General features: G+C 45.0%; 2 protein-coding genes across 3 annotated transcripts; one reads left to right on the plus strand and one right to left on the minus strand.

Annotated features, from left to right (window-relative positions):
• Window positions 1–111: 111 nt before the first annotated feature.
• noa1 (nitric oxide associated 1) lies at window positions 112–15,078 on the minus strand. Of its 2 annotated transcripts, XM_047354293.1 has the most exons (10): window positions 14,946–15,078; window positions 10,653–10,904; window positions 8,216–9,160; window positions 7,490–7,654; window positions 7,315–7,425; window positions 7,122–7,213; window positions 6,552–6,683; window positions 824–940; window positions 622–739; window positions 112–509 (listed from the first exon to the last, which is right to left on the minus strand). In XM_047354293.1, exons 2-10 carry the CDS (start codon window positions 10,837–10,839, stop codon window positions 280–282), a joined length of 2,097 nt encoding a protein of 698 aa, XP_047210249.1. In that variant the 5' UTR covers window positions 10,840–10,904; window positions 14,946–15,078; the 3' UTR covers window positions 112–279. The 2 variants fall into 2 exon arrangements, with proteins under 2 accessions (XP_047210249.1, XP_047210250.1); XM_047354294.1 differs by lacking the exon at window positions 14,946–15,078 and having other exon boundaries at window positions 10,653–10,907.
• nipsnap3a (nipsnap homolog 3A (C. elegans)) lies at window positions 14,631–26,078 on the plus strand. Its single transcript, XM_047354298.1, has 6 exons — window positions 14,631–14,788; window positions 17,968–18,175; window positions 18,400–18,561; window positions 24,827–24,976; window positions 25,525–25,611; window positions 25,731–26,078. Exons 1-6 carry the CDS (start codon window positions 14,723–14,725, stop codon window positions 25,805–25,807), a joined length of 750 nt encoding a protein of 249 aa, XP_047210254.1. The 5' UTR covers window positions 14,631–14,722; the 3' UTR covers window positions 25,808–26,078.
• The last annotated feature ends 4 nt before the right edge of the window (window positions 26,079–26,082 follow it).

Below are 26,082 nucleotides of genomic sequence, written 5' to 3' on the forward strand. Positions count from 1 at the left end.
CATGACTGAGCAGTTTAACACAGAACCAAACTGACAGGAAACGGGTCACAGATCCGTGTTCAGAGGAACCGAGCATGAATGAAGCTGTGAACATTAAACATCTCATCCATGTCTGTTTCAGTCTCATTTTTATTAAACACACTCAGCCTCATCGAGGCTTCATCAGCATAAATTACCATGGTAACAAAGACAGGTGATGAATGTCTGAAAGGACACAGTCACACACACAACTCATCCCTGAGGTCGAAGCTTCATCCACCTATACAGGTGTGTCTCAGCTTACTTCTTCTTCTTGACCTGCAGTCTCTGAGTGGCGGCGGCCGACAGTCCATCTATCAGTCCTGCAGGTCTCAGCGGTTTGTAGGCGGCAGATTTACGGACTCGCTCTCCTTTCAGAGACACAATGTGAGGAAGCAGCGCCGTCATCCGCAGCCCAAAACCTGCCGCCGCTGGTCCGTGAACACTCAGCTGCACCTGTTTACCTGCGGCTGCCGTCACGGCAACCCAACCTGTGCATAGGTGAGACACAACAAAGAGTGGTTCAACGGCTAAAACAACCAGGTGAGACAGGCTCAGTCAGTTGAATCGGCCAAGCCTTGCACCTGCAGGTGAGAGCCCTACCTGCTGATGACAGCGTGATGTCAGCAGCAGCCTCCAGGTAACCTCGACCCTCCAAACTGAAGTCCTGAGGAACCAGCACAGGAAACTGCTCCATCCTCTCCGACCCTCCTAGAGGTACCTGAACACAACGCAAAAACAACAGGGTTATAACGCAGCAGTCGACTGACGTAGCGCCAAGTCGGACTGCAGTCATGTGACTCACCCCCAGCAGGGCGTGGCCTGCATGTCTCTTATAGATGCTGTCAGCTCTGTCCAAACTGGTCACGTGAACTGGGACATGACTGGAGGCCAAGACTGTAAACCAGCAGGACTTCGGCCCCTGCAGACATCATCCATCAATTAACAAGTTCGGTCATCCATCCATCATCCATCCATCCATCATCCATCCATCCATCCACCCATCATCCATCTATCCATCCATCCATCCACCCATCATCCATCCATCTATCCATCATCCATCCATCCATCCATCATCCATCCATCCATCCATCATCCATCCATCCATCCATCCATCATCCATCCATCCATCATCCATCTATCCATCATCCATCCATCCATCATCCATCCATCATCCATCCATCATCCATCCATCCATCCATCCATCCATCCATCCATCATCCATCCATCCATCATCCATCTATCCATCATCCATCCATCCATCATCCATCCATCCATCATCCATCCATCTATCCATCCATCCATCATCCATCCATACATCATCTATCCATCATCCATCCATCCATCATCCATCCATCCATCCATCCATCCATCATCCATCCATACATCATCTATCCATCATCCATCCATCCATCCATCATCCATCCATCATCCATCCATCCATCCACCCATCATCCACCCATCCATCCATCCATCCATCTATCCATCCATCCATCCACCCATCATCCATCCATCCATCCATCATCCACCCATCCATCCATCCATCCATCTATCCATCCATCCATCCACCCATCATCCATCCATCTATCTATCTATCCATCCATCATCCACCCATCATCCATCCATCCATCCATCATCCACCCATCATCCATCCATCTATCTATCTATCCATCCATCCATCCACCCATCATCCATCCATCTATCTATCTATCCATCCATCATCCACCCATCATCCATCCATCTATCTATCTATCCATCCATCATCCACCCATCATCCATCCATCCATCCATCCATCCATCCATCATCCATCCATCATCCATCCATCTATCTATCTATCTATCTATCCATCCATCATCCACCCATCCATCATCCATCCATCATCCATCCATCCATCCATCCATCATCCACCCATCCATCATCCATCCATCCATCATCCACCCATCATCCATCCATCTATCCATCCATCCATCCACCCATCATCCATCCATCTATCTATCTATCCATCCATCATCCATCCATCATCCATCCATCCATCCATCCATCCATCATCCACCCATCCATCCATCATCCATCCATCCATCATCCACCCATCCATCCATCATCCATCCATCCATCAACCATCCATCCACCCATCATCCATCCATCCATCCACCCATCATCCATCCATCCATCCATCCATCATCCATCCATCCATCCATCCATCCACCCATCATCCATCCATCCACCCATCATCCATCCATCCATCCATCCACCCATCTATCCATCCATCCATCCATCCACCCATCCATCCATCCATCTATCCATCCACCCATCATCCATCCATCCACCCATCCATCCATCCATCCATACATCATCTATCCATCATCCATCATCCATCCATACATCATCTATCCATCATCCATCATCCATCCATCATCCATCCATCCATCCATCCATCATCCATCCATCCATCATCCATCTATCCATCCATCCATCATCCATCCATCATCCATCCATCATCCATCCATCCATCCATCCATCCATCCATCCATCATCCATCCATCCATCATCCATCTATCCATCATCCATCCATCCATCATCCATCCATCCATCATCCATCCATCTATCCATCCATCCATCATCCATCCATACATCATCTATCCATCATCCATCCATCCATCATCCATCCATCCATCCATCCATCCATCATCCATCCATCATCCATCCATCCATCCATCATCCATCCATCATCCATCCATCCATCCACCCATCATCCACCCATCCATCCATCCATCCATCTATCCATCCATCCATCCACCCATCATCCATCCATCCATCCATCATCCACCCATCCATCCATCCATCCATCTATCCATCCATCCATCCACCCATCATCCATCCATCTATCTATCTATCCATCCATCATCCACCCATCATCCATCCATCCATCCATCATCCACCCATCATCCATCCATCTATCTATCTATCCATCCATCCATCCACCCATCATCCATCCATCTATCTATCTATCCATCCATCATCCACCCATCATCCATCCATCTATCTATCTATCCATCCATCATCCACCCATCATCCATCCATCCATCCATCCATCCATCCATCTATCCATCCATCATCCATCCATCTATCTATCTATCTATCTATCCATCCATCATCCACCCATCCATCATCCATCCATCATCCATCCATCCATCCATCCATCATCCACCCATCCATCATCCATCCATCCATCATCCACCCATCCATCCATCATCCATCCATCCATCCATCCATCCATCATCCACCCATCCATCCATCATCCATCCATCCATCATCCACCCATCCATCCATCATCCATCCATCCATCAACCATCCATCCACCCATCATCCATCCATCCATCCACCCATCATCCATCCATCCATCCATCCATCATCCATCCATCCATCCATCATCCATCCACCCATCATCCATCCATCCACCCATCATCCATCCATCCATCCATCCACCCATCTATCCATCCATCCATCCATCCACCCATCCATCCATCCATCTATCCATCCACCCATCATCCATCCATCCACCCATCCATCCATCCATCCATCTATCCATCCATCCATCCACCCATCATCCATCCATCTATCTATCCATCCATCCATCATCCACCCATCCATCCATCATCCATCCATCCATCAACCATCCATCCACCCATCATCCATCCATCCATCCACCCATCATCCATCCATCCATCCATCCATCATCCATCCATCCATCCATCATCCATCCACCCATCATCCATCCATCCACCCATCATCCATCCATCCATCCATCCACCCATCTATCCATCCATCCATCCATCCACCCATCCATCCATCCATCCACCCATCCATCCACCCATCATCCATCCATCCACCCATCATCCATCCATCCATCCATCCACCCATCTATCCATCCATCCATCCATCCACCCATCATCCATCCATCCACCCATCCATCCATCCATCCATCTATCCATCCATCCATCCACCCATCCATCCATCCATCTATCCATCCACCCATCATCCATCCATCCACCCATCCATCCATCCATCCATCTATCCATCCATCCATCCACCCATCATCCATCCATCCATCCATCCATCCATCATCCATCCATCCATCCATCATCCATCCACCCATCATCCATCCATCCACCCATCATCCATCCATCCATCCATCCACCCATCTATCCATCCATCCATCATCCACCCATCCATCCATCCATCCATCTATCCATCCATCATCCATCCATCTATCTATCTATCTATCTATCCATCCATCATCCACCCATCCATCATCCATCCATCATCCATCCATCCATCCATCCATCATCCACCCATCCATCATCCATCCATCCATCATCCACCCATCCATCCATCATCCATCCATCCATCCATCCATCCATCCATCCATCATCCACCCATCCATCCATCATCCATCCATCCATCATCCACCCATCCATCCATCATCCATCCATCCATCAACCATCCATCCACCCATCATCCATCCATCCATCCACCCATCATCCATCCATCCATCCATCCATCATCCATCCATCCATCCATCATCCATCCACCCATCATCCATCCATCCACCCATCATCCATCCATCCATCCATCCACCCATCTATCCATCCATCCATCCATCCACCCATCCATCCATCCATCTATCCATCCACCCATCATCCATCCATCCACCCATCCATCCATCCATCCATCATCCATCCATCCATCCATCCATCCATCCATCCATCCATCCATCCATCATCCATCCATCTATCTATCCATCCATCATCCACCCATCCATCCATCATCCACCCATCCATCCATCATCCATCCATCCATCCATCCATCATCCATCCATCCATCCATCCATCATCCATCCACCCATCATCCATCCATCCACCCATCATCCATCCATCCATCCATCCACCCATCTATCCATCCATCCACCCATCATCCATCCACCCATCTATCCATCCTCCATCCATCCATCATCCATCCATCTATCCATCCACCCATCATCCATCCATCCATCCATCATCCACCCATCCATCCATCCATCCATCTATCCATCCATCCATCCACCCATCATCCATCCATCTATCTATCTATCCATCCATCATCCATCCATCCATCCATCATCCACCCATCCATCCATCCATCCATCTATCCATCCATCCATCATCCATCCATCTATCTATCTATCCATCCATCATCCACCCATCCATCCATCATCCACCCATCCATCCATCATCCATCCATCCATCCACCCATCATCCATCCATCCATCCACCCATCATCCATCCATCCATCCATCCACCCATCATCCATCCATCCATCATCCATCCATCCATCATCCATCCACCCATCATCCATCCATCCATCCACCCATCATCCATCCATCATCCATCCATCCATCATCCATCCACCCATCATCCATCATCCATCCATCCATCCATCATCCATCCACCCATCATCCATCCATCCATCCATCCATCCATCATCCATCCATCCATCATCCATCCACCCATCATCCATCCATCCATCCACCCATCATCCATCCATCCATCATCCATCCATCCATCATCCATCCACCCATCATCCATCCATCCATCCACCCATCATCCATCCATCATCCATCCATCCATCATCCATCCACCCATCATCTATCCATCCATCCACCCATCATCCATCCATCCATCCATCCATCCACCCATCATCCATCCATCATCCATCCATCCATCATCCATCCACCCATCATCCATCCATCCATCCACCCATCATCCATCCATCCATCCATCCACCCATCTATCCATCCATCCACCCATCATCCATCCATCCATCCATCCATCATCCATCCATCCATCCATCATCCATCCACCCATCATCCATCCATCCATCCATCCATCCATCATCCATCCATCCATCATCCATCCACCCATCATCCATCCATCCATCCACCCATCATCCATCCATCATCCATCCATCCATCATCCATCCACCCATCATCCATCCATCCATCCACCCATCATCCATCATCCATCCATCCATCCACCCATCATCCATCCATCATCCATCCATCCATCATCCATCCACCCATCATCCATCCATCCATCCACCCATCATCCATCCATCCATCCATCCACCCATCTATCCATCCATCCACCCATCATCCATCCATCCATCCATCCATCCATCCATCCATCATCCATCCATCCATCCATCATCCATCCACCCATCATCCATCCATCCATCCATCCATCCATCATCCATCCACCCATCATCCATCCATCCATCCACCCATCATCCATCCATCCATCCATCCATCATCCATCCATCCATCCATCCTGATGGTCTCAAACACACTGTTCAGTGATTTATTATTGTCCTATAATCCCATCTGGAGCCCAGGATTATTCCAACTGATTCAGAAGGACCCAGAAGAACCGTTGAAGTTCCCACTGAATCACAGCCAACCATCAGTTTTTGTCAGCTGTGATTTTCACCATCTTACCTGCAGGAAGTCAATCCGAGCCATAGCTCCCACAAACAGACTCATTCCAGGCTTCAACACGAAGGTCCGTGGGACGATGGCCTGGGTCGGAATCACCAACCGGACCTCCTGTTCCTGCAGCAGGTGGACGATCTGCAGAGAGTCCAGAGTGGGGTTGAGGAGAAGAAAACGGGAGAAGCAGAAGAAAGGGTTATGGTTTTATAAAACAATATCGTTTCACTTTTAAAAAGGCAGAATACAAAAATACTTTAAATATAAAAATCTGAAAAGTTTAAAATTTCAAAAGGTTTTATAGAATTTAAATTTGATTTTAAAAAGTAAAAAATGAAACAAGTTTTAAAAAATTTTGGAGTTTTTAAAAATCACATTTATTTTATTATAATTTAAAATGTTTCAGTTTCAAAATGATCAGAATATATCCCAAAAGTTCAAACTTTAAATTTGTTTGGAATTTTTGAAACATTTTTGAATAAAAATCAAAAATCTATACTTTAATATCTGAAGTTGTTGAGATTTGAAAAATAAACATTTGAAAAATTTGTGAGAACATGATGATGAAGATGATCTCACGTCGCGCTGCTTCATGATTCCGGGCGTGTCGTATAGCCAGTGGGCGTCTTTCAGCTCGGTGTGGCTCAGCTCATCATGTGACCTATCAGGAGCTGAGGGAGGAGACTGGACTCAGAACCTGAAAAAGCTCCTCACATCTCCAAACTGGATCCTTCAAGAGGTTCTGTTTAGAACTCATGCCATCAGATCAAACCTTTCTTCGTTGAATCTCCGTCTTTGTTTTCTCCGAACGCCAAACTGTCCGGATCAAACTGGATCTCATCACTTCTGGATCCGTCAGACCGGACTGTTTGTCCAACCCGACCTGCACAGGTGAGCATGTGATTAGAGACACACTTGGCTCCGCCCCCAACCCCCCACCACCTTACCCACTAAGTATGCGCGTCGGCCGAGCCGATGCAGCCTCCGCAGTTCGTCGACCGGCAGCTCCTCCTCCGTCTGCTGCAGAGCCTCCTTCAGGCGCTCCCGACGTCGGAACATCCGGTATGGAGTCGGATTGTTGATGGGGAACTTCAGCAGGTTTAGAGTGGTCCCTGAACGCACCACAGTGACAACAACACAGGGCATAGGGTTAACATTTCATCACATTCACCAAGTTGGTAGGGGAGAAAATGTCTTCCCTAAAATTAACTTCACTAAAGGATTCAAAGCAGATGTTTGAAGGGAAGGAGGACTATCCAATCACAACAGTTGGAGGGAGGAGTCGGACCTCTGACCCGCCCAGTATCAGACCCCTCCCCATCTGGCCAGCTGCAGCAGGGACCTTTTCCCCTCCTCTGCTATTGATTCAACCCACAATGAATCATGGGATAGGGTGGGCCATGACACAGCTGCGGTGATGATGCGCACCAGACAGTTGATGCTAGGTTGCCCTCTGCAGTCATATTAGTGAACTGCAGGTGATGTATAGCGCTAACCACTGAGGCTGAAATGTTCTTCGTATCTGTTTTAAACAACTCATGATGTTTGGCTTTGACCGTTTCTCATGGTTGCAGCCATATTAGATATAATTATTAATCTGACCTTCTAGGGGGTTGGATGGGGAGCGCCCCTCCAATATAACAACAGAGAAAACCCTTAAATGTGTTACTGACCTGGCCACGGGGAGATGGTAGCCTTCTGCAGGACTTCGGTGGCTCTGGACTTGCAGTAATCGGACTCGAGCAGCGCGTTGAACAGCGTGGACTTCCCGGCGTTGGCGCTGCCCACCAGGAACACGTCGCCTTTGTACTTCCAGGAGCGCTGCAGGCTGGAGATCAGTGCCTCAATGCCATAGCCAGTCTTGGCGCTGATCAGGTGGAGGTCGGTGACCTGAGGTCCAAAGCCAGCATCCTGGCAGTACTGGGCCAGGCGCCGCTTGATGCGCTGCAGGTAGTTTGGGGAGTCTCCAGGCAGCAGGTCCAGCTTGTTACCTAAGACCACCACATGTTTGTTGGTTCCCACCAGGTCAGTCAGGTCCGGGATGATGGAGTCAGGCAGATCCACCAAGTCTGCAATGAGCAGTACCAGGGCCTTGTGGTTCCGGATCTGCCGCACTACGTCCCGGTACTGATCTCGGGTCACCTGCAGGTTCAGGGCCTTGTGGTGGTAGGTGATGAGGTGGCAGCGCTGGCAGGTGGCTTCACCCAGTTTCCCTTCCTCCAGCAGAACCTTGAACTTCTCACTGGGCAGATACCCAGGGACGTCGGTGGCGGTGCAGTGCAGAACGGCGCCACATCCTGAGCAGCTGGTGTCGCTGACCGGAGCATCTGCATCCGGGGTCCCAAAGACCCTGTGCTCGCCTTTAGGCTCAGCCCTCTTCTTCTTCTTCTTGGACTTTATGATGCTCTCATCCAGTGGGAAGTCCATATCCTGGAACTCTATGAAGGAGTCTGGCCCAGAATTCTGCAGAACTCTGCCTTTCAATACCTGGAGTTGACGCTCCAGAGACCTCATGTGTTTCTGAGAAGATACCTGAGTGTCAGGACCTAATCCAGGAGCTGAGGAGATACACAGCTGGCGAAGGACCTGCTCCTCCTCATTAGGGTCCTCCTCCAGACCTGGATCAGATGAGAAAAAAATAAATAAATCAGAATTATCCAACAGAACAAGTCCAACGTAGACCCACTAGTAGAACCTCTGAGATAAAGATTCACCAGTTCCAACTAAGTCCTGATTCCTGGAGGACAGTCTGCAGATCTTCCTGATTCTGTCCAATCAGAATGATTCAGTGTTTCAGATGATCAAGCTTCAGACTGAGAGGAGCTGCAGTCAAAGAAAGGATCAAACTTTACAGAACCTCCTCCTGAACTTCTTCATTTTCTGGCCCGGTCCAAACACAAGCTTTTGTGAAATCAAAATTTCATGTGACAAAATCATCTTATATTGTAATTTGGAAGGAAAATTATTCAAGGTTTTTTCAACATTTTTCAACAAATAAAAATCTGCAAAGTGTGGTACGCATCCGCCCAGTCAGAACTCAGTAGAACCTCCTCTGGCTCCAGGTCTTCTGGGGTTTGTCTCCACCATCTTTGAACATCTGAATACTTTGTTCCTTGTTTGTTAAACAGATCAAGCTCAGTCAGATTGAATGGAGAACATCTGGGAACATCAGTTTTTAAGTCTTGCCACTGATTCTCAGTTGGGTTTAGGTCTGAACTTTGACTAGGGCATTCTCCCACTGGCTGTATGTTTATGGTGGTTCTCCTGCTTGAAGGTGAACCTCCACCCCAGTCTCAGGTCTTCTGCAGCCAACAGGTTTTCATCTTTCCATCTCTGCAGCTCCTCCAGAGTTACCATGGTCCTCCTGGCTGCTTCTCTGATTAATGCTCTCTCGTCAGTTTAGGTGGACGTCCATGTCTTGGTAGGTCTCCAGGTGGTCCATCCTCTCCATGTTCAGATGACGGATTGAACAGAGCTCTGGGAGATGTTCAAAACTTGGATATTGTTGTAGAACTGAACCAGAACCTTCTCCCAGCCGAGTCTGCTGTGTAATCTTGAGGGATAAATCTGTGGTAAGGGCTGCACGGTGGTGCAGTTGGTAGCACTGTTGCCTTGCAGCAAGAATGTCCTGGGTTCGATTCCCAGCCGGGGGTCTTTCTGCATGGAGTTTGCATGTTCTCCCCGTGCATGCGTGGGTTCTCACCAGGTACTCCGGCTTCCTCCCACAGTCCAAAGACATGCCTGTTAGGTTAATTGGTCTCTCTAAACTGTCCTTAGGTGTATGAATGAGTGTGTGCATGGTTGTTTGTGTGTTGCCCTGTGATGAACTGGTGACTTGTCCAGGGTGAACCTGCCTCTCACCCATAGACTGCTGGAGATAGGCACCAGCTTCCCCGTGACCCACTATGGAATAAGTGGTAGAAAATGACTGACTGACCATTTCTGCCATTGCCGCCGCGGAACTGGCTCATTTAAACCAAGCCGAGCAGCCCTGTTCTGACCCAAACCCAAAGTCAGCAGGTCCCCCGCCGCCCTAAAGATCGGGTCCTAGAACCTCCCATGTTCCGTTATAAAGCAATCCTCTCTTCAAGCGGTTCTGGAGCTGCTCACCTGGACAGTCCAAGAACACAAACTGCTCCTCCAGGTTCGGGTCCACGGTACAGCTCCGGACTCCGGACCTCCTCACCGTGCGTCGTGCCGCTCCCGCGGTGGCGCGCCATGACCTCTCACCTGCCGCCGCGGAATGGACGCTCCTCCACACCTGACGGCGTAAACACACCTGCAGCGTCCTCAGCATGCTGACCTACGGCTGCTCCGTCCTCCGCGCTCCTTCACTTCCTTAACGGATGTGACGTCACCAACCTGCATTAAAGACGCAAAGCGGAATAAACGTTTGTTTTTTAATGAAAAGACGCATGCGCTAATATTGTCGATCAGGTCATTTAAACGTACCAATAATAATAGTTTTAATATATATATTATTACTATTATTTAATCAAGAGGCGAAGAGTTTGATGCAGCAGGATGACAGAAGTGATCAGTCCGCGGGAAAAGTTCCTGAATCTTTAGGTTTAGTATTTAAAATGTTTTAGTTGTTCAGTTTTCAGATTTTATCTAATAACTCATTTATTTATCAGGGACAATTGTTAGGTAATCAGAACATTCTAATAAGTTAGCCAAACTGATTACCATATGTTGCATACAGGATGTTTTGTCTATGGGGTTCCATTTGTGTCAAAATGAAGTACATGTAATATGTGTAGATGCTGTTGGTTCATGTCTTTGGTCAGTGTTGTTGTTGCCTGTTCCCCTCGTCATTAATAACTGTTAAAGTACGCCATGTCTGATCTATGTATTTAGATATTACAAAAATATCAGTTTTTCAAAATCAGTGGTTTCAAAATCTTTATATTTTGCCCTCGCTATATTTACTTCAGGCATTAAATAGGGCAGCACAGCGAGAAGATGGCGTCCTGGCGCAAATAGCCTCGGGATAATGATGGAGGGTCATTTTATAGGCCTAAAACTTTTAAATAACACCATGGAGTTCTAGTTAATGTGTATAAATGTGTGCCCACATTAGCAGTACTCAGGAGTATAGATTGAGCTCAGTGAATCCAGCTCGACCCAACCCGGGCCGGGCCCGCGGGCGTAAAAAGTCCGAACCGAGCCCGATCAGCAGACTTTAATTATGGGCCCGAGCCCGAAGGAAACCCAGTGTGGATCAATATTTAATTGAAGTTATTACTGCTACTGGATGCATTCTATAAAATGACCCTCCATCATTATCCCGAGGCTATTTGCGCCAGGACGCCATCTTCTCGCTGTGCTGCCCTATTTAATGCCTGAAGTAAATATAGCGAGGGCAAAATATAAAGATTTTGAAACCACTGATTTTGAAAAACCGATATTTTTGTAATATCTAAATACATAGATCAGACATGGCGTACTTTAACAGTTATTATTGACGAGGGGAACAGACAACAACAACTCTGACCAAAGACATAAACCAACAGCAGAGAGCAATGACATTGACCAATCACAGAAGTTACAGATGTGCAAACAACTACATCAACTAACAACAGGGGGCAACAGAGTCATAAAACAAATGCAAGGTGTACTCTAGTTAACTGGAAATGAATTGGCAAGATTGCAGTGAGTAATAACCACAGCAGCAGCTACAGACATACACATATGCAACACCTATGTGCAACATATGCATCAAACACATATGCAACATAGACATATCCATGCAGCAACAATACGTTGCAAAAACATCAAGACAATAGACATCAACCAAAGACACATAGCAACAACATAGACCAACAGCATCTGCACATATTACATGTACTTAATTTTGACACAAATGGAACCCCATATTGCCAAAGACTAACAGATGCTTCCTATTCCATCCATCCGTCCGTCCGTCCCTCCATCCATCCACTTTCTATACCTGCTTCTTCCCTACAGCGTTGCAGGGAAGCTGGTGTCTATCTCCAGCGGGCGAAAGGTGGGGTTACCCTGAACAGGTCTCCAGTCCATCGCAGGACAACACTGAGACACACAGGATTCACACCTGTCCCACCTAAAGGCATTTGAGAGATACCAGTTAACCTAACAGTCATGTTTTGGACTGTGGGAGGAACCCAGGGAGAACCCACACATGCACGGGGAGAACATGCAACACCCATGCACAGTGGCGTGCACAGACATTTTGGGGGCAGGTCCTCAAGTGGAAAAAAACGGCACCTTGTGCGACACATGGAGCTTTTGGCTGCCTTTGTAGTGTGAGATTTATTACAGGCACAACATGAACATAATTTATATTTATTACTAAGTACACCCAAAACAAACTGTCCTGTGGGTTGAAGGGAAATGACCACCCAGGAAAAAAAACTCAAAACAAGAATGCATTTGACAAAATTCTTAAGATTAATAAAGCAACAAAATGATCATAGACTGATTTAAAGTTAGATTACTGATTCACAACCTGAACTTCCTGAGTCAAATTTCTTTCTTTTTACACACTGAGTATGTGTTTGTCTTGACTATATCATTCTGTACTTTTATCACAAAATATCTTCTGCACCAAATAACCGTATGATGTAGCAAAGCCAAATTTACCAGGTAGGTCAAACTAAATGAGTTATCTTCAGTAACCAGTGAAATTTCTACAGCGTAAATCAACTATACCCAGAAAATTAGTTATAAAATCTTTATAGTCAAAATGAAACCAACAGCAGAGAATATGATCATAAGAAGAATCATCTATACTTCTGCATGTAGCCAGTGTGATATATGACAGAAATTATTCTTAGAGAATAAAAATTAATGAGATTACAAGTCCTGAGAAGTGATGTCTGCCACAGTGTCTTGTGAAAGTATTCAGCCCCCTTGAACTTTTCAACCTCTTGCCACATTTCAGGCTTCAAACATAAAGATATAAAATTCAAATGGTGGTGGCAGCATCATGGTTTGGGCCTGCTTTTAGTCAGCAGGGACAGAGAAGATGGTCAAAATTGATGAGAAGATGGATGGGTCCAAATACAGAACCATTCTGGAAGAAAACCTGTTGGAGTCTGTAAGAGACCTGAGACTGGGACGGAGATTTATCTTCCAACAAGACAATGATCCAAAACATAAAGCCAAATCTACAATGGAATGGTTCACAAATAAATGTATCCAGGTGTTGGAATGGCCTAGTCAAAGTCCAGACCTGAATCCAATCGAGAATCTGTGGAGAGAGCTGAAGACTGATGTTCACGAACGCTCTCCATCCAACCTCACTGAGCTCCAGCTGTTTTAAAAGGAAGAATGAGCAAGAATTTCAGTCTCTTGATGTGAAAACTGATAGAAACAAACCCCAAGAGACTTGCAGCTGTAATTACAGCAAAGGATGGAGCTACAAAGTATTAACGCAAGGGGGCTGAATAATATTACACGCCCCACTCTGTGGCAAGAGGTTGACCAGTTCAAGGGGGCTGAATACTTTTGCAAGGCACTGTATTTAGAAATTAAAATACTCTGATCACATCATCATTTTTACACACACAGAAGTAGAAAATACAACTTAGCCTACATGCCCCACATTTACTGAACTTTATTAAAGGTATATTAGTTGTGTATGAATTGTAATGTTAACCAGCTCATTTGGCCGTAATGGCAATAAAAAAAAAAAACATGAGTCAAACAGAAGTCATCATGGACCGTTATAGCAAATGTAATACCGACATCTATGAGATAGATTTGAATTAATTTATTTCTTCTAATTTAATCTAAGAGTTAAACTCTTCACATTAGTCACTGTCCAATATATTGTCAAGAAAGGGGGAAGTTATTTGATAAAACTAGGGAAGGATGGCACAGATTTAAATTAAATTTAATTTAAATTTAAATTAGTGGGGTTACTTTGCATAGAAGGAGCTGGAACAGGGATTAAAAACATCAGGGTGGCTGTTCACATTTTTAAAAGGGTTAGAGACATGATTTAAAGAACTGCGTGATGTTACACATGCTTGTACAGTAGGTGGCGTAACCGTAAATTGGTTTGCCATCCTCCAATAAAAAAAACAAAAGAAGAAGATGAAGAAGAAGCACATCCTCCTCTCAGAGTGAGACCTCCTGTTTTCCAGACGATCTGCCCATGTTCTGAGGGTCTCTCCAGGTTCTGCTCAGTCAACATGTTGAAGCTGTTCGGTTCTTTGAGGCCTGCAGCCGCCCTGCTCAGAACTGCTTCTGCTGCACAGGTGAGTCCACCTGCAACCTAACATCTGAACCAGAATTTATACCTGGTTCAGACCCAACCTAACAAACATCGACAGAAAAGAGTCGAACTCACGACTTTTCTGCAGCGAAGCAACACGGGACACACACACTTTCATTATTCAAAGTCATATGTCTCACCAGAGGAAGTTCTGGTTGTTCGGTTCGGTTGTTTGGGTCAATGATGGCTGATTGAGTATAAAGGTTAGAATGGGAAGTTTAGGATGAACTGGCAGCTGGGGTCCATTGAAGGAGAAGGTGAGGCTCCTGAACGCCTCATGGCCTTCAGCTGTTCTACAAACAGACGGTGCTCCTGAGGAAGGGGGGCAGGTTGTTAAACCGTTAGTAAAGAACGTTAATCCCACACACCCACCCCACGCAGTGTGGGTCAAGGTGCATTGTCACGTCTCACTGAGCTGCAGTGGACTCCCAGATCCAGCAGAGGGCAGCAAGGCCCTGAGATGTTGGAACCTGAACAGGTTGTTACACGGACCGAGGGGCCGTTTCCATGACAACTGATGGTTCTCCGTGACAAGAGACACGCAGAGAATCTCTGCACAACATTTGGCCGACCAGATGTTTCTCCAGGAAGGTGCCAGCTGGTTTCACCTTGGCCCGGGTGGTGAAGCTTCAGCTGTTTTTATGTTTATTTCACACAACGTCTCAACTAAGGTTGTCTTGAACATTCAGAGATTTATTAAATATGTTTTAGAAAACTCTTTTCTTGGTCATGACACCTTCAAGAGGTCTCCTGTGTGGAGAAACTAGTCTGATTCATTGCTCAGGTGAGATTCTGACCCATTCATCCACTCAAACTGTCTTCAGATCATGAAGCTTCTGGAGATCCTTTCTATGCTTTCTGACCTTCAGGTCTTTCCATAGATTTTCAGTTGGATCCAAGTCAGCTGATTGCCTCGGTGACGAGAGACGCTTTCTCTTGTCTCACAGGGGCCCCTACCTGAGTTGACCCTCCATCTGTGGGATTAGCATGAAGCACCTCATGCACAGAGGCTGCCTGTGTCCTTTTCTGTACAATGGTTCAGATGGACAACCTTAATTCCAATGAAGTTGGGACGGTGTGTAAAACACAAAACCAGAATCCAATGATCTGCTAATCCTGTTCAACCTTCATGAAACTGAATCAAAGACAAGATATTTAATGTTTTTTACAAATATTCAGTCATTCTGAATTTGATGTTTGCAACACGTTCCCACAAAGCTGGGACAGGGCAACAACAGACTGGGAACGTTAAGGAATGCTGTCTGGGTCATTCCACAGGTGGACAGGTTACCAACAACACCCAGAACAGCGCCGGCTTCTCTGGACCGAGCTCTGTTATTAGAGCAAAGTACAACATCCAGCATCTGTGATGATATGGGGGTGTGTTCGTGCCCACGGCATCATGGGTAACTGGCACATCTGATTGATGCTGAAAGGTTCAAGCAGAGTCTTCTTCAGGGACATCCTGCTTATTTCAGCAAGACAACGCTAAACCACATTCTGCAGGTATTCCAACAGCGTGGCTTCGTAGTAAAAGAGTTCTGGTTCTAGACTGGCCCGCCTGCAGTCCAGACCTGCCTCCTATTTAAAATGTGTGGAGCACTATGAAGATCAGAGTATGACAACAGAGACCCTGGACTGTTGAGCAACTGAAGTTGTTCCTCAAGCATCAATGGGACATAGTTTCATCTACAAAGCTGCAGCAATTAGTTCCTCAGTTCTCAAACGCTGACTGAGTGTTAGAAGAAAAGGTGACGAAACCCAGTGGTGAACATGACCCGGTCCAGCTTTGATGGAACGTGTTGCATCAAATTCAACACGAGGGAATATTTGCAATAAAACAATAAAGTCGATCAGTTTGAATATTAAATATATTTTCTTTGTGGTGGATTCAGGTGCATAAAGGTTGAACAGGATTAGCAGATCATTGGATTCTGGTTTTATTCTGTTTTACACAGTGACCCAACTTCACTGGAACTGGGGTTTTGTCAGCGCCGAACTGAGGGTGGAAATGTATGCAGCTTCACAGCCCTTATTTACTCGCAGGCGACCCCTAGAGAGTGTTCTGGGAAATTGTTAATGCTGTGAAAAGTATTCTTGGACACAAAATGAACATTTATTGTATCCATGTTTGCCTCCCTGTGATGGACTGGTGACCTGTCTAGTGACCCCTGGAGACAGGCAGCAGTCACCTCCAACAACTCTGCAAGGATAAGTGGAACAGACGACGGCTGGATGGATGGATGAAAACTTGCACAGTGATTCATGCTCAAAAAGAGGCAGAATATACCTTAGCAATAAACGCTGTGTTGTTATTTGTGGTTTTATGTATTTATTATTTGTTTTACTAGAAGATACTGCAGATGGTGCAGTACAAAGTGACTCGGGTACCTTTTTTGGGCCAAGATGAGAACTGGCTGATAATCTGTTTTACGTTTCTCCAAGAACTGATCTGCAGCCGGACATAATGAGGAGCTGTGCACTGACCATACCCATACAGCTGCTGACCACAATGGGGGGCCATGAGTCAAGCTATGCTAGCTCAGTGGGATGCAGTTATCAGCCAGGTTTATCAGATTCCCACAATGCAGTTCAACAGGCCAGCTTTAAACTGATCTGCAAGAAGAACCAGTTTTCCTCATGCAGTTGGAACAGTCGACTGCACACACTCCAGTATAAATCCACCATTACAGGATGAAAAATGTTCTCACTTAAATAAAATCTATCTATTTAGTGTCAGTTGACAGCAAACATCATCTAAAGAAACTACAAGACAACAGATCCTGTTTATATAAGGAAATATATAATCAATCCAATCAAACATTCGGAATCCAATTTGAATTAGGGGAAAAACATTGAAAAATGTTCCTTTTATCCATCGTCTATACCTGCTTTTCCTTGTAGTGTCATGGGAGGCCTGGTGCCTAACTCAAGCTGTCATTAGACGAGAGATGGGCTCCAACCCAGACAAGTCCTCAGTCCATCAAGGTCAAATCTAAATATATAAACTGCATTAAGGGTGGTGGTAAATTTATGTCAACAGGTGGGGGACTGGGTGCCGGTTCAACCCCACAGGCGTAGCTGTGGATCAGGGGATGCACCAGAAATCCACACATCTCCTGTTTTTCTGTCAGAGTGAGACCTCTGTCCTTCTCTCTGTAGCCGAGTGCCTGCCTGTCCACTGGACCCCAGCAGGAACAGAGAACCTTCTATGAGTTCCGGACCTACAGCATCCGGCCGGATCAGAACGCTGCATTCCTCAAACTGACTAATGAGAAGATCCACCTGCGCACCAAACACTCTGAGCTGATTGGCTACTGGAGTGTGGAGTATGGCGGCCTGAACCAGGTCTTCCATGTATGGAAGTACGGTGAGGAGACTTCCTGTCCGCCTATGTTTATGATGCAGACCTCCTGATTACTAGTCAAATGTCTTTGGATCACAAAGCGCCGGTTCTGGTTAAAGATCATGAGAATTTGGTAAAACATGAAATCATGAGGTTTGGGTTTTTTGTTTGTGAATACCAAAAAGAAGCCTCAGCTCCTCTTAATGATGAATGTCTAACTGGCTGTCCTCACCCTCCTCTCCCCCTAGACAGTTACTCCCAGCGGGCAGCTGTACGGGCAGCCCTGGCTCAGGACCCCTCCTGGATCTCAGAGTACATCTCAAAGGCCTTACCCATGCTGACATCACAGCATAACGAGGTCAACTACCTGGTGCCGTGGAGCCGCCTAAAGAGCCCGCCGCAGCAGGGTGGTAAGCCCCGCCCCCTTACAGTGGCAGTTACTTCACAGTTCCTGGATCTGACCGGGGGTCACCCTAGGGGATGACTCTAATTTGGGTGGGGGGGTGTTCTGATGGGTGTGGTGTGGATATGGATAATGGTGCTTGAGTAGCATCAGTACGTAGAAAAGCGGTAACCCTGAATGACCATTAAGTGTACCAGCAGGTTCTGTCAACCCTGGGTCTTGTGTCACCTCATCTCTAAATAAATTCAATTTCAATTCAATTCAGTTTATTTATATAACGCCAATTAACAACACATGTCGTCTCAAGGTTCTTCACAACAGTCAGGTTCATACATTGTAATTAATCGTAACCATTGAACAGTTCAGTCAGATTTAGTTATTTATTCAAATTGGATAAAAAGTTTTTCTATCTAAGGAAACCCAGCAGATTGCATCCAGTCAGTGACTTGCAGCATTCACTCCTCCTGGATGAGCATGTACAGGTCCTTCTCAAAATATTAGCATATTGTGATAAAGTTCATTATTTTCCATAATGTAATGATGAAAATTTAACATTCATATATTTTAGATTCATTGCACACTAACTAAAATATTTCAGGTCTTTTATTGTCTTAATACGGATGATTTTGGCATACAGCTCATGAAAACCCAAAATTCCTATCTCACAAAATTAGCATATCATTAAAAGGGTCTCTAAACGAGCTATGAACCTAATCATCTGAATCAACGAGTTAACTCTAAACACCTGCAAAAGATTCCTGAGGCCTTTAAAACTCCCAGCCTGGTTCATCACTCAAAACCCCAATCATGGGTAAGACTGCCGACCTGACTGCTGTCCAGAAGGCCACTATTGACACCCTCAAGCAAGAGGGTAAGACACAGAAAGACATTTCTGAACGAATAGGCTGTTCCCAGAGTGCTGTATCAAGGCACCTCAGTGGGAAGTCTGTGGGAAGGAAAAAGTGTGGCAGAAAACGCTGCACAACGAGAAGAGGTGATCAGACCCTGAGGAAGATTGTGGAGAAGGGCCGATTCCAGACCTTGGGGGACCTGCGGAAGCAGTGGACTGAGTCTGGAGTAGAAACATCCAGAGCCACCGTGCACAGGCGTGTGCAGGAAATGGGCTACAGGTGCTGCATTCCCCAGGTCAAGCCACTTTTGAACCAGAAACAGCGGCAGAAGCACCTGACCTGGGCTACAGAGAAGCAGCACTGGACTGTTGCTCAGTGGTCCAAAGTACTTTTTTCAGATGAAAGCAAATTCTGCATGTCATTCGGAAATCAAGGTGCCAGAGTCTGGAGGAAGACTGGGGAGAAGGAAATGCCAAAATGCCAGAAGTCCAGTGTCAAGTACCCACAGTCAGTGATGGTCTGGGGTGCCGTGTCAGCTGCTGGTGTTGGTCCACTGTGTTTTATCAAGGGCAGGGTCAATGCAGCTAGCTATCAGGAGATTTTGGAGCACTTCATGCTTCCATCTGCTGAAAAGCTTTATGGAGATGAACATTTCATTTTTCAGCACGACCTGGCACCTGCTCACAGTGCCAAAACCACTGGTAAATGGTTTACTGACCATGGTATCACTGTGCTCAATTGGCCTGCCAACTCTCCTGACCTGAACCCCATAGAGAATCTGTGGGATATTGTGAAGAGAACGTTGAGAGACTCAAGACCCAACACTCTGGATGAGCTAAAGGCCGCTATCGAAGCATCCTGGGCCTCCATAAGACCTCAGCAGTGCCACAGGCTGATTGCCTCCATGCCACGCCGCATTGAAGCAGTCATTTCTGCAAAAGGATTCCCGACCAAGTATTGAGTGCATAACTGTACATGATTATTTGAAGGTTGACGTTTTTTGTATTAAAAACACTTTTCTTTTATTGGTCGGATGAAATATGCTAATTTTGTGAGATAGGAATTTTGGGTTTTCATGAGCTGTATGCCAAAATCATCCATATTAAGACAATAAAAGACCTGAAATATTTCAGTTAGTGTGCAATGAATCTAAAATATATGAATGTTAAATTTTCATCATTACATTATGGAAAATAATGAACTTTATCACAATATGCTAATATTTTGAGAAGGACCTGTAGAGACAGTGGACAGTCACTGGTGTTGACTTTGCAGCAATCCCTCATACTGAGCATGCATGTAGCGACAGTGGAGAGGAAAAACTCCCTTTTAGCAGGAAGAAAGCTCCAGCAGAACCAGAACCAGGCTCAGTGTGAGCGGCCATCTGCCACGACCGACTGGAGGTTTGAGAGAACAGAGCAGAGACACAAAGAGAACAAAGAAGCACTGATCCAGGAGTACTTTCTATGGGAAGGAAAAGTAAATGTTAATGGATGTAGCTCCTTTAGTTGTTTCATCTAGAGAGAAAGAACAGATAAACTCTGAGCCAGTTTTCAAGGTTAGAGTCTGAAAGAGAGCACATAGAGTTAGTCACAGTAGAAGCTCAGTCAGTAGCCATGTCTAGGAGAGAGAAAGGGTTAAACACTGAAAGACAGGGCTATGTGGATCATCTGTAGAAGGTGAGCATTAAGTTGTTGCCAGCAGAAGCTTGGACGATTCCCCTCTCCAGAAAGGTGTCACAGGTAGACACAGAGTCAGGCCAGGTGTAGCTTCTAGGAAGAGAAAAGAGAGAACATAAAGTTAAAAGCTGAAATAACAGCAAATAATGCAAAATTAGAGAGTAGTGTGAGAATGTAGCGAAGAGGGTGAAAGTGGTCATTATGTCCTCCAGCAGCCTAAGCCTATAGCAGCATAACTACAGAGATAGCTCAGGATAACCTAAGCCGCTCTAACTATAAGCTTTATAAAAAAGGAAAGTTTTAAGCCTAGCCTTAAAAGTAGACAGGGTGTCTGCCTCACGGACTAAAACTGGGAGCTGGTTCCACAGGAGAGGAGCCTGATAACTAAAGGATCTGCCTCCCATTCTACTTCTAGAGACTCTAGGAACCACCAGTAAACCTGCAGTCTGAGAACAAAGTGCTCTGTTAGGAACATATGGACCAATCAGATCTCTGATGTATGATGGAGCTAGATCATTAAGGGCTTTATATGTGAGGAGGAGAATTTTAAATTCTATTCTGGATTTAACAGGGAGCCAATGAAGGGAAGCTAAAATAGGAGAAATATGATCTCTCTTTTTAATTTTCATCAGAACTCTTGCTGCAGCATTTTGAATCAGCTGAAGGCTTTTAACTGCATTTTGTGGACATCCTGATAGTAAAGAATTACAATAGTCCAGCCTTGAAGTAACAAATGCATGGACTAGTTTTTCAGCGTCACTCCTGGACAAGATATTTCTAATTTTGGCAATGTTCTGGAGATGAAAGAAGGAAATCCTAGAAACCTGTTTAATATGGGATTTAAATGACATGTCCTAGTCAAAGTTAACACCAAGGTTTTTTACTTTATTACCGGAGGTCAATTTAATGCCATCCAGGTTAAGTGATTGACTAAGCAGTTTCTTTTTTAAAGATTCTGATCCAAAGACGACAACTTCTGTCTTGTCTGAATTTAGAAGCAGAAAATTTTAAGTCATCCAAATTTTTATATCTTCAAGACGTGCTTGTAGACTATCTAACTGGTTGGGCTCATCAGGATTTATGGATAAGTAAAGCTGAGTATCATCAGCGTAACAGTGAAAATTTATCCTATGCTGCCTAATAATTTGACCTATTGGAAGCATATATATAGTAAAGAGAATTGGCCCAAGTACTGAACCCTGTGGTACTCCACAATTAACCCTGGAGTTTAAAGATGATTTATCATTTACATGAACAAACTGGAATCTGTCAGACAGATAAGATTTAAACCAGCCTAGCGCTGTTCCCCTGATCCCTACAGCATATTCCAGCCTTTCTAAGAGAATATTATGGTCGACTGGATCAAATGCAGCACTGAGATCTAACAGAACCAGAACAGATACAAGTCCATTATCTGAGGCCATAAGAATATCATTAGTGACTTTCAGCAGAGCTGTTTCAGTGCTATGATGAGCTCTGAAACCTGACTGAAACTCTTCAAACTGGTCATTGCTGTATAAATGTTCACACATTTGATTAGCAACTATTTTCTCAAGAATTTTAGATAAGAATGGAAGATTGGATATAGGTCTGTAATTTATTAAATCATCTCGATCAAGAGAAGGTTTCTTAAGTAAAGGTTTAATTACAGCTAACTTAAAAGCTTGTGGTTCTGATCCATTTACTAAAGATAGATTAATCATATCTAAAATGGGGCTGGTAATCAGAGGGAACACTTCCTTAAATAATTTGGTTGGGATTGGGTCTAACATACAAGTATTGATGAGAAATAAGCTGTTCTAGCTTGGTGAAGTGTCTTTTTATACAACAGTAGGTTATTTTTCCAGATTAAGTAGGAATCCTCTAGGTGTGTAGAGCGTCATTTTCTCTCCAATTTTCTAACATTGTGCTTTAAAGTATGCAGCTCTGAATTAAACCAAGGAGCTAGCCTTCTATTAATGATTACCTTCTTTTTCAAGGGGGCTGCATCGTCTAATGCATCACGCAATGATGAAGAAACACTATGAACAAGAGAATCAATATGTGAAGGGGAAGAAACTAAATTATTGCCCTCCACTGTGTTTTTCTGTGATAATGAGGAAATTAAAAGTGGAACAGATTCTTTAAAGGTTGTTACAGCATCGCCTGATAATGATCTACTATAATGCAATTTTCTTTCAGGTGTGGAGTACTCGGTTAAATTAAACTCAAAGGTTATTAAGGAATGGTCAGACAGGACAGGGTTATGAGATAAACAGGGTTTGTGGTTCTGTCTGTGCTGTTCCTCTTAGCTCAGTGGATGGAGAATCTCTGCACAACATTTGGCCGACCAGATGTTTCTCCAGGAAGGTGCCAGCTGGTTTCACCTTGGCCCGGGTGGTGGAGCTTCAGCTGTTTTTATGTTTATTTCACACAACGTCTCAACTGAGGTTGTCTTGAACATTCAGAGATTTATTAAATATGTTTTAGAAAACTCTTTTCTTGGTCATGACACCTTCAAGAGGTCTCCTGTGTGGAGAAACTAGTCTGATTCATTGCTCAGGTGAGATTCTGACCCATTCATCCACTCAAACTGTCTTCAGATCATGAAGCTTCTGGAGGTCCTTTCTATGCTTTCTGACCTTCAGGTCTTTCCATAGATTTTCAGTTGGATTCTAGTAGTTTTACTTTCTTTTCTTGGCTGTTTGTTTGGGACTATTGTACTTGGAAATCCAAACTTGTTTCACCTTCAGATTCTCATCCAGAATGTCCCAGTCCATTTCTCCATCCATCCTTCCTTTGGTCATTTGAAGTCTGCCAGAACCATATGCTGTAAGACGGCCTACACCATGTTGTTCCTACCAGCAAACCTCACTTTTGGCATGGTAGTTTTGGGCCGATGTGCAGAACTGTTCTTCCTCCAAACATGGTGAATTCAGTGACATCCAAAGAGTTCAGCTTTGGACTCATCCGACCAGTTTATGTCCTCCCAGTATTTCTCAAACTTTAAACAAGTTCCAACAGGCTGTCTGTTCAACAGTGGAGTCTTGTGCAGTGAGTGTGCATTGAGACCATTGTGGATGAGTGGATCACTTATTGTTATCATGGAAAGCTGTAGCTACTATTTCCAGGTCTTTCTGGAGCTCTCTGAGTTCTCCTTGGTTCTTGAACAGCCCTTTAGATTCTTTCTTTTGACTCCTTTGTCAGAAATCTTACGAGGAGCGCCTGGCCATGGCTGTTTTATGGTGAAATGATGTACTTCTGGATTATGGGTGCAGTGGCGCTCACTGGAACATTGAGAGGTCTAGAAATGCAGCTGGAACCATTGCTATTAGTATGATTTACAACAGGAAGACCTTTTGGTGCTTTTACCAGTCGGACCACTCTGTGCAATACTTTGGTCATGAAAAGCCTTCTTCTAGGCCATCAGTTAATATAAATCAGCTGATATGAGCAGCAGGGATATTTTCTAAATCCTGACGGATTTCAGCTGCTTTCTTGGCTTTTTCAGCATCCTTTTCTTCATGTGTTCAATGCTTCTTCTCTGCACCGTTCCGCTCGTTTGATTTCTGTGTGGATTATTTGGGTTATTAACAACATCTGGTGTGAAATGTTTGTCCGGAGAAATATTAGAAACCTGTTTGCTGAAAAAAATAGTAAAGTTTTCAATAATGATTTTACCTGTTGTGGGTTTGTATTGATCTAAGAGGAGGTTATCTCTAACACTGGGCTTTAATGGGGTTCTGACGGGTCTGTTTTTAAGGTGTCTATGAGTTGGCGTCCTTCCAGATGCGTCCAGGGGGTCCAGCGGTTTGGGGAAGCGCCTTTCAGGCATCTATGTTATCTCATGATTTTCCGGGGTACGGGAAGCTGCTGGGAGCATTCCACAGTGAGTTTGGACTTCTGAACCGAGGTATGAGAACAACAGAGTGACATTATTAAAATAAAAGGGTTTCAGTTCAGGAGCTTCAACAGTTTCTAGTTAAAGTTCATGAAAGAATAAACTGCAGCAGCAGATTGTTTTGCAATGACTGTTCCTTTTATTGCAGCTCATTACTAAACAGAAGCTAATTTATCTGAGGTTCCACAGACTGATGGGTGGAGATGGACCTGGAGAACAGTGCAGTTTATTAGAATAGATGACTGACCTTCTTCTGGTTGGTTTGTACCTGATAATTGATTCTGATAAGGTTACCTGCAGATCCGGTTCTCCTGAAGATGCCGCCTAGGTTGCTGAATTCAGGAAAATAAGACTGATTATCTCCAATCTCTGTTGGTCAGGTCTTCTACGTGTAGCCCGCTTAGACTGAAAATGTTCAGAGATAAGTTTCCAATATCCTAATGATGTGGATTTAAGTTCTAGATGTTGGTGGATTCAGCAGATGTTCTGCATGTAGAGTTCTAGATTCTGGATTCCTCAGTGATGCAGCTGTCTTTAACCACGACGTTCTGGTATCTCAGTTCACGTCCTCTGGTGGTTCGAGAGCGCCGACCATCGTGCTGAATTTCGACACAAGGCTCACACTGATGCCAGAGTGGTTGCAGCAGGTAAGACTCCACCTCCACTCTGTGACATCACTCAGGTGTCAACTGCTTGCTTATTGGTTGGGTCTTCCCTGAAGTTAGAGCTGATTGGTTGATCTGTGCGTGCTGTGTCTTTCTCTCAGTCAGGAGCAGTGTCGTCCATTTGGACTCTCAGAAAAACCAGCTCATGTTCCCATGTCCTTTCTCTCCCATGAAGTAACTTCCTGCTGTCTCCATGGCAACAAATAAATCTTCATCAGCGCTTAATGTGAAGCAGCTGATGCTGAGCTCCGCCTTCTCCCCAAGATGAGCCAATCACAGCTCACCAGCATTAACTCTAAAACTGAACTGTGATCTCCAGCAGCTGCAGGGACAACCCGACCTCACTGTGACCTTTAAGATCTGCTGAGTTTCTGATCAAACTGCATCTGAGCAATAAAGACAAACTGACTGTTAGAAATGTATTCTTTAATAAAACTTTTCTTTATGGGTGCA

The sequence above is a fragment of the Girardinichthys multiradiatus genome, chromosome 23, assembly GCF_021462225.1.
Source record: "Girardinichthys multiradiatus isolate DD_20200921_A chromosome 23, DD_fGirMul_XY1, whole genome shotgun sequence".
Classification (NCBI taxonomy): Eukaryota; Metazoa; Chordata; class Actinopteri; order Cyprinodontiformes; family Goodeidae; genus Girardinichthys; species Girardinichthys multiradiatus.

Bases quoted from the DNA above. Each gene is read 5' to 3' on its own strand.
- nipsnap3a (XM_047354298.1), top strand. From the start codon at position 14,723: ATGTTGAAGCTGTTCGGTTCTTTGAGGCCTGCAGCCGCCCTGCTCAGA. The intron at 18,176-18,399 runs GTGAGGAGACTT...CTCTCCCCCTAG, and splicing joins CTTCCATGTATGGAAGTACG to ACAGTTACTCCCAGCGGGCA. The intron at 25,612-25,730 runs GTAAGACTCCAC...TCTTTCTCTCAG, and splicing joins TGCCAGAGTGGTTGCAGCAG to TCAGGAGCAGTGTCGTCCAT.
- noa1 (XM_047354293.1), bottom strand. From the start codon at position 10,839: ATGCTGAGGACGCTGCAGGTGTGTTTACGCCGTCAGGTGTGGAGGAGC. The intron at 9,161-10,652 runs GTGAGCAGCTCC...CATCTGATCCAG, and splicing joins TGTGTTCTTGGACTGTCCAG to GTCTGGAGGAGGACCCTAAT. The intron at 740-823 runs GTGAGTCACATG...CGTTGTGTTCAG, and splicing joins CAGGCCACGCCCTGCTGGGG to GTACCTCTAGGAGGGTCGGA.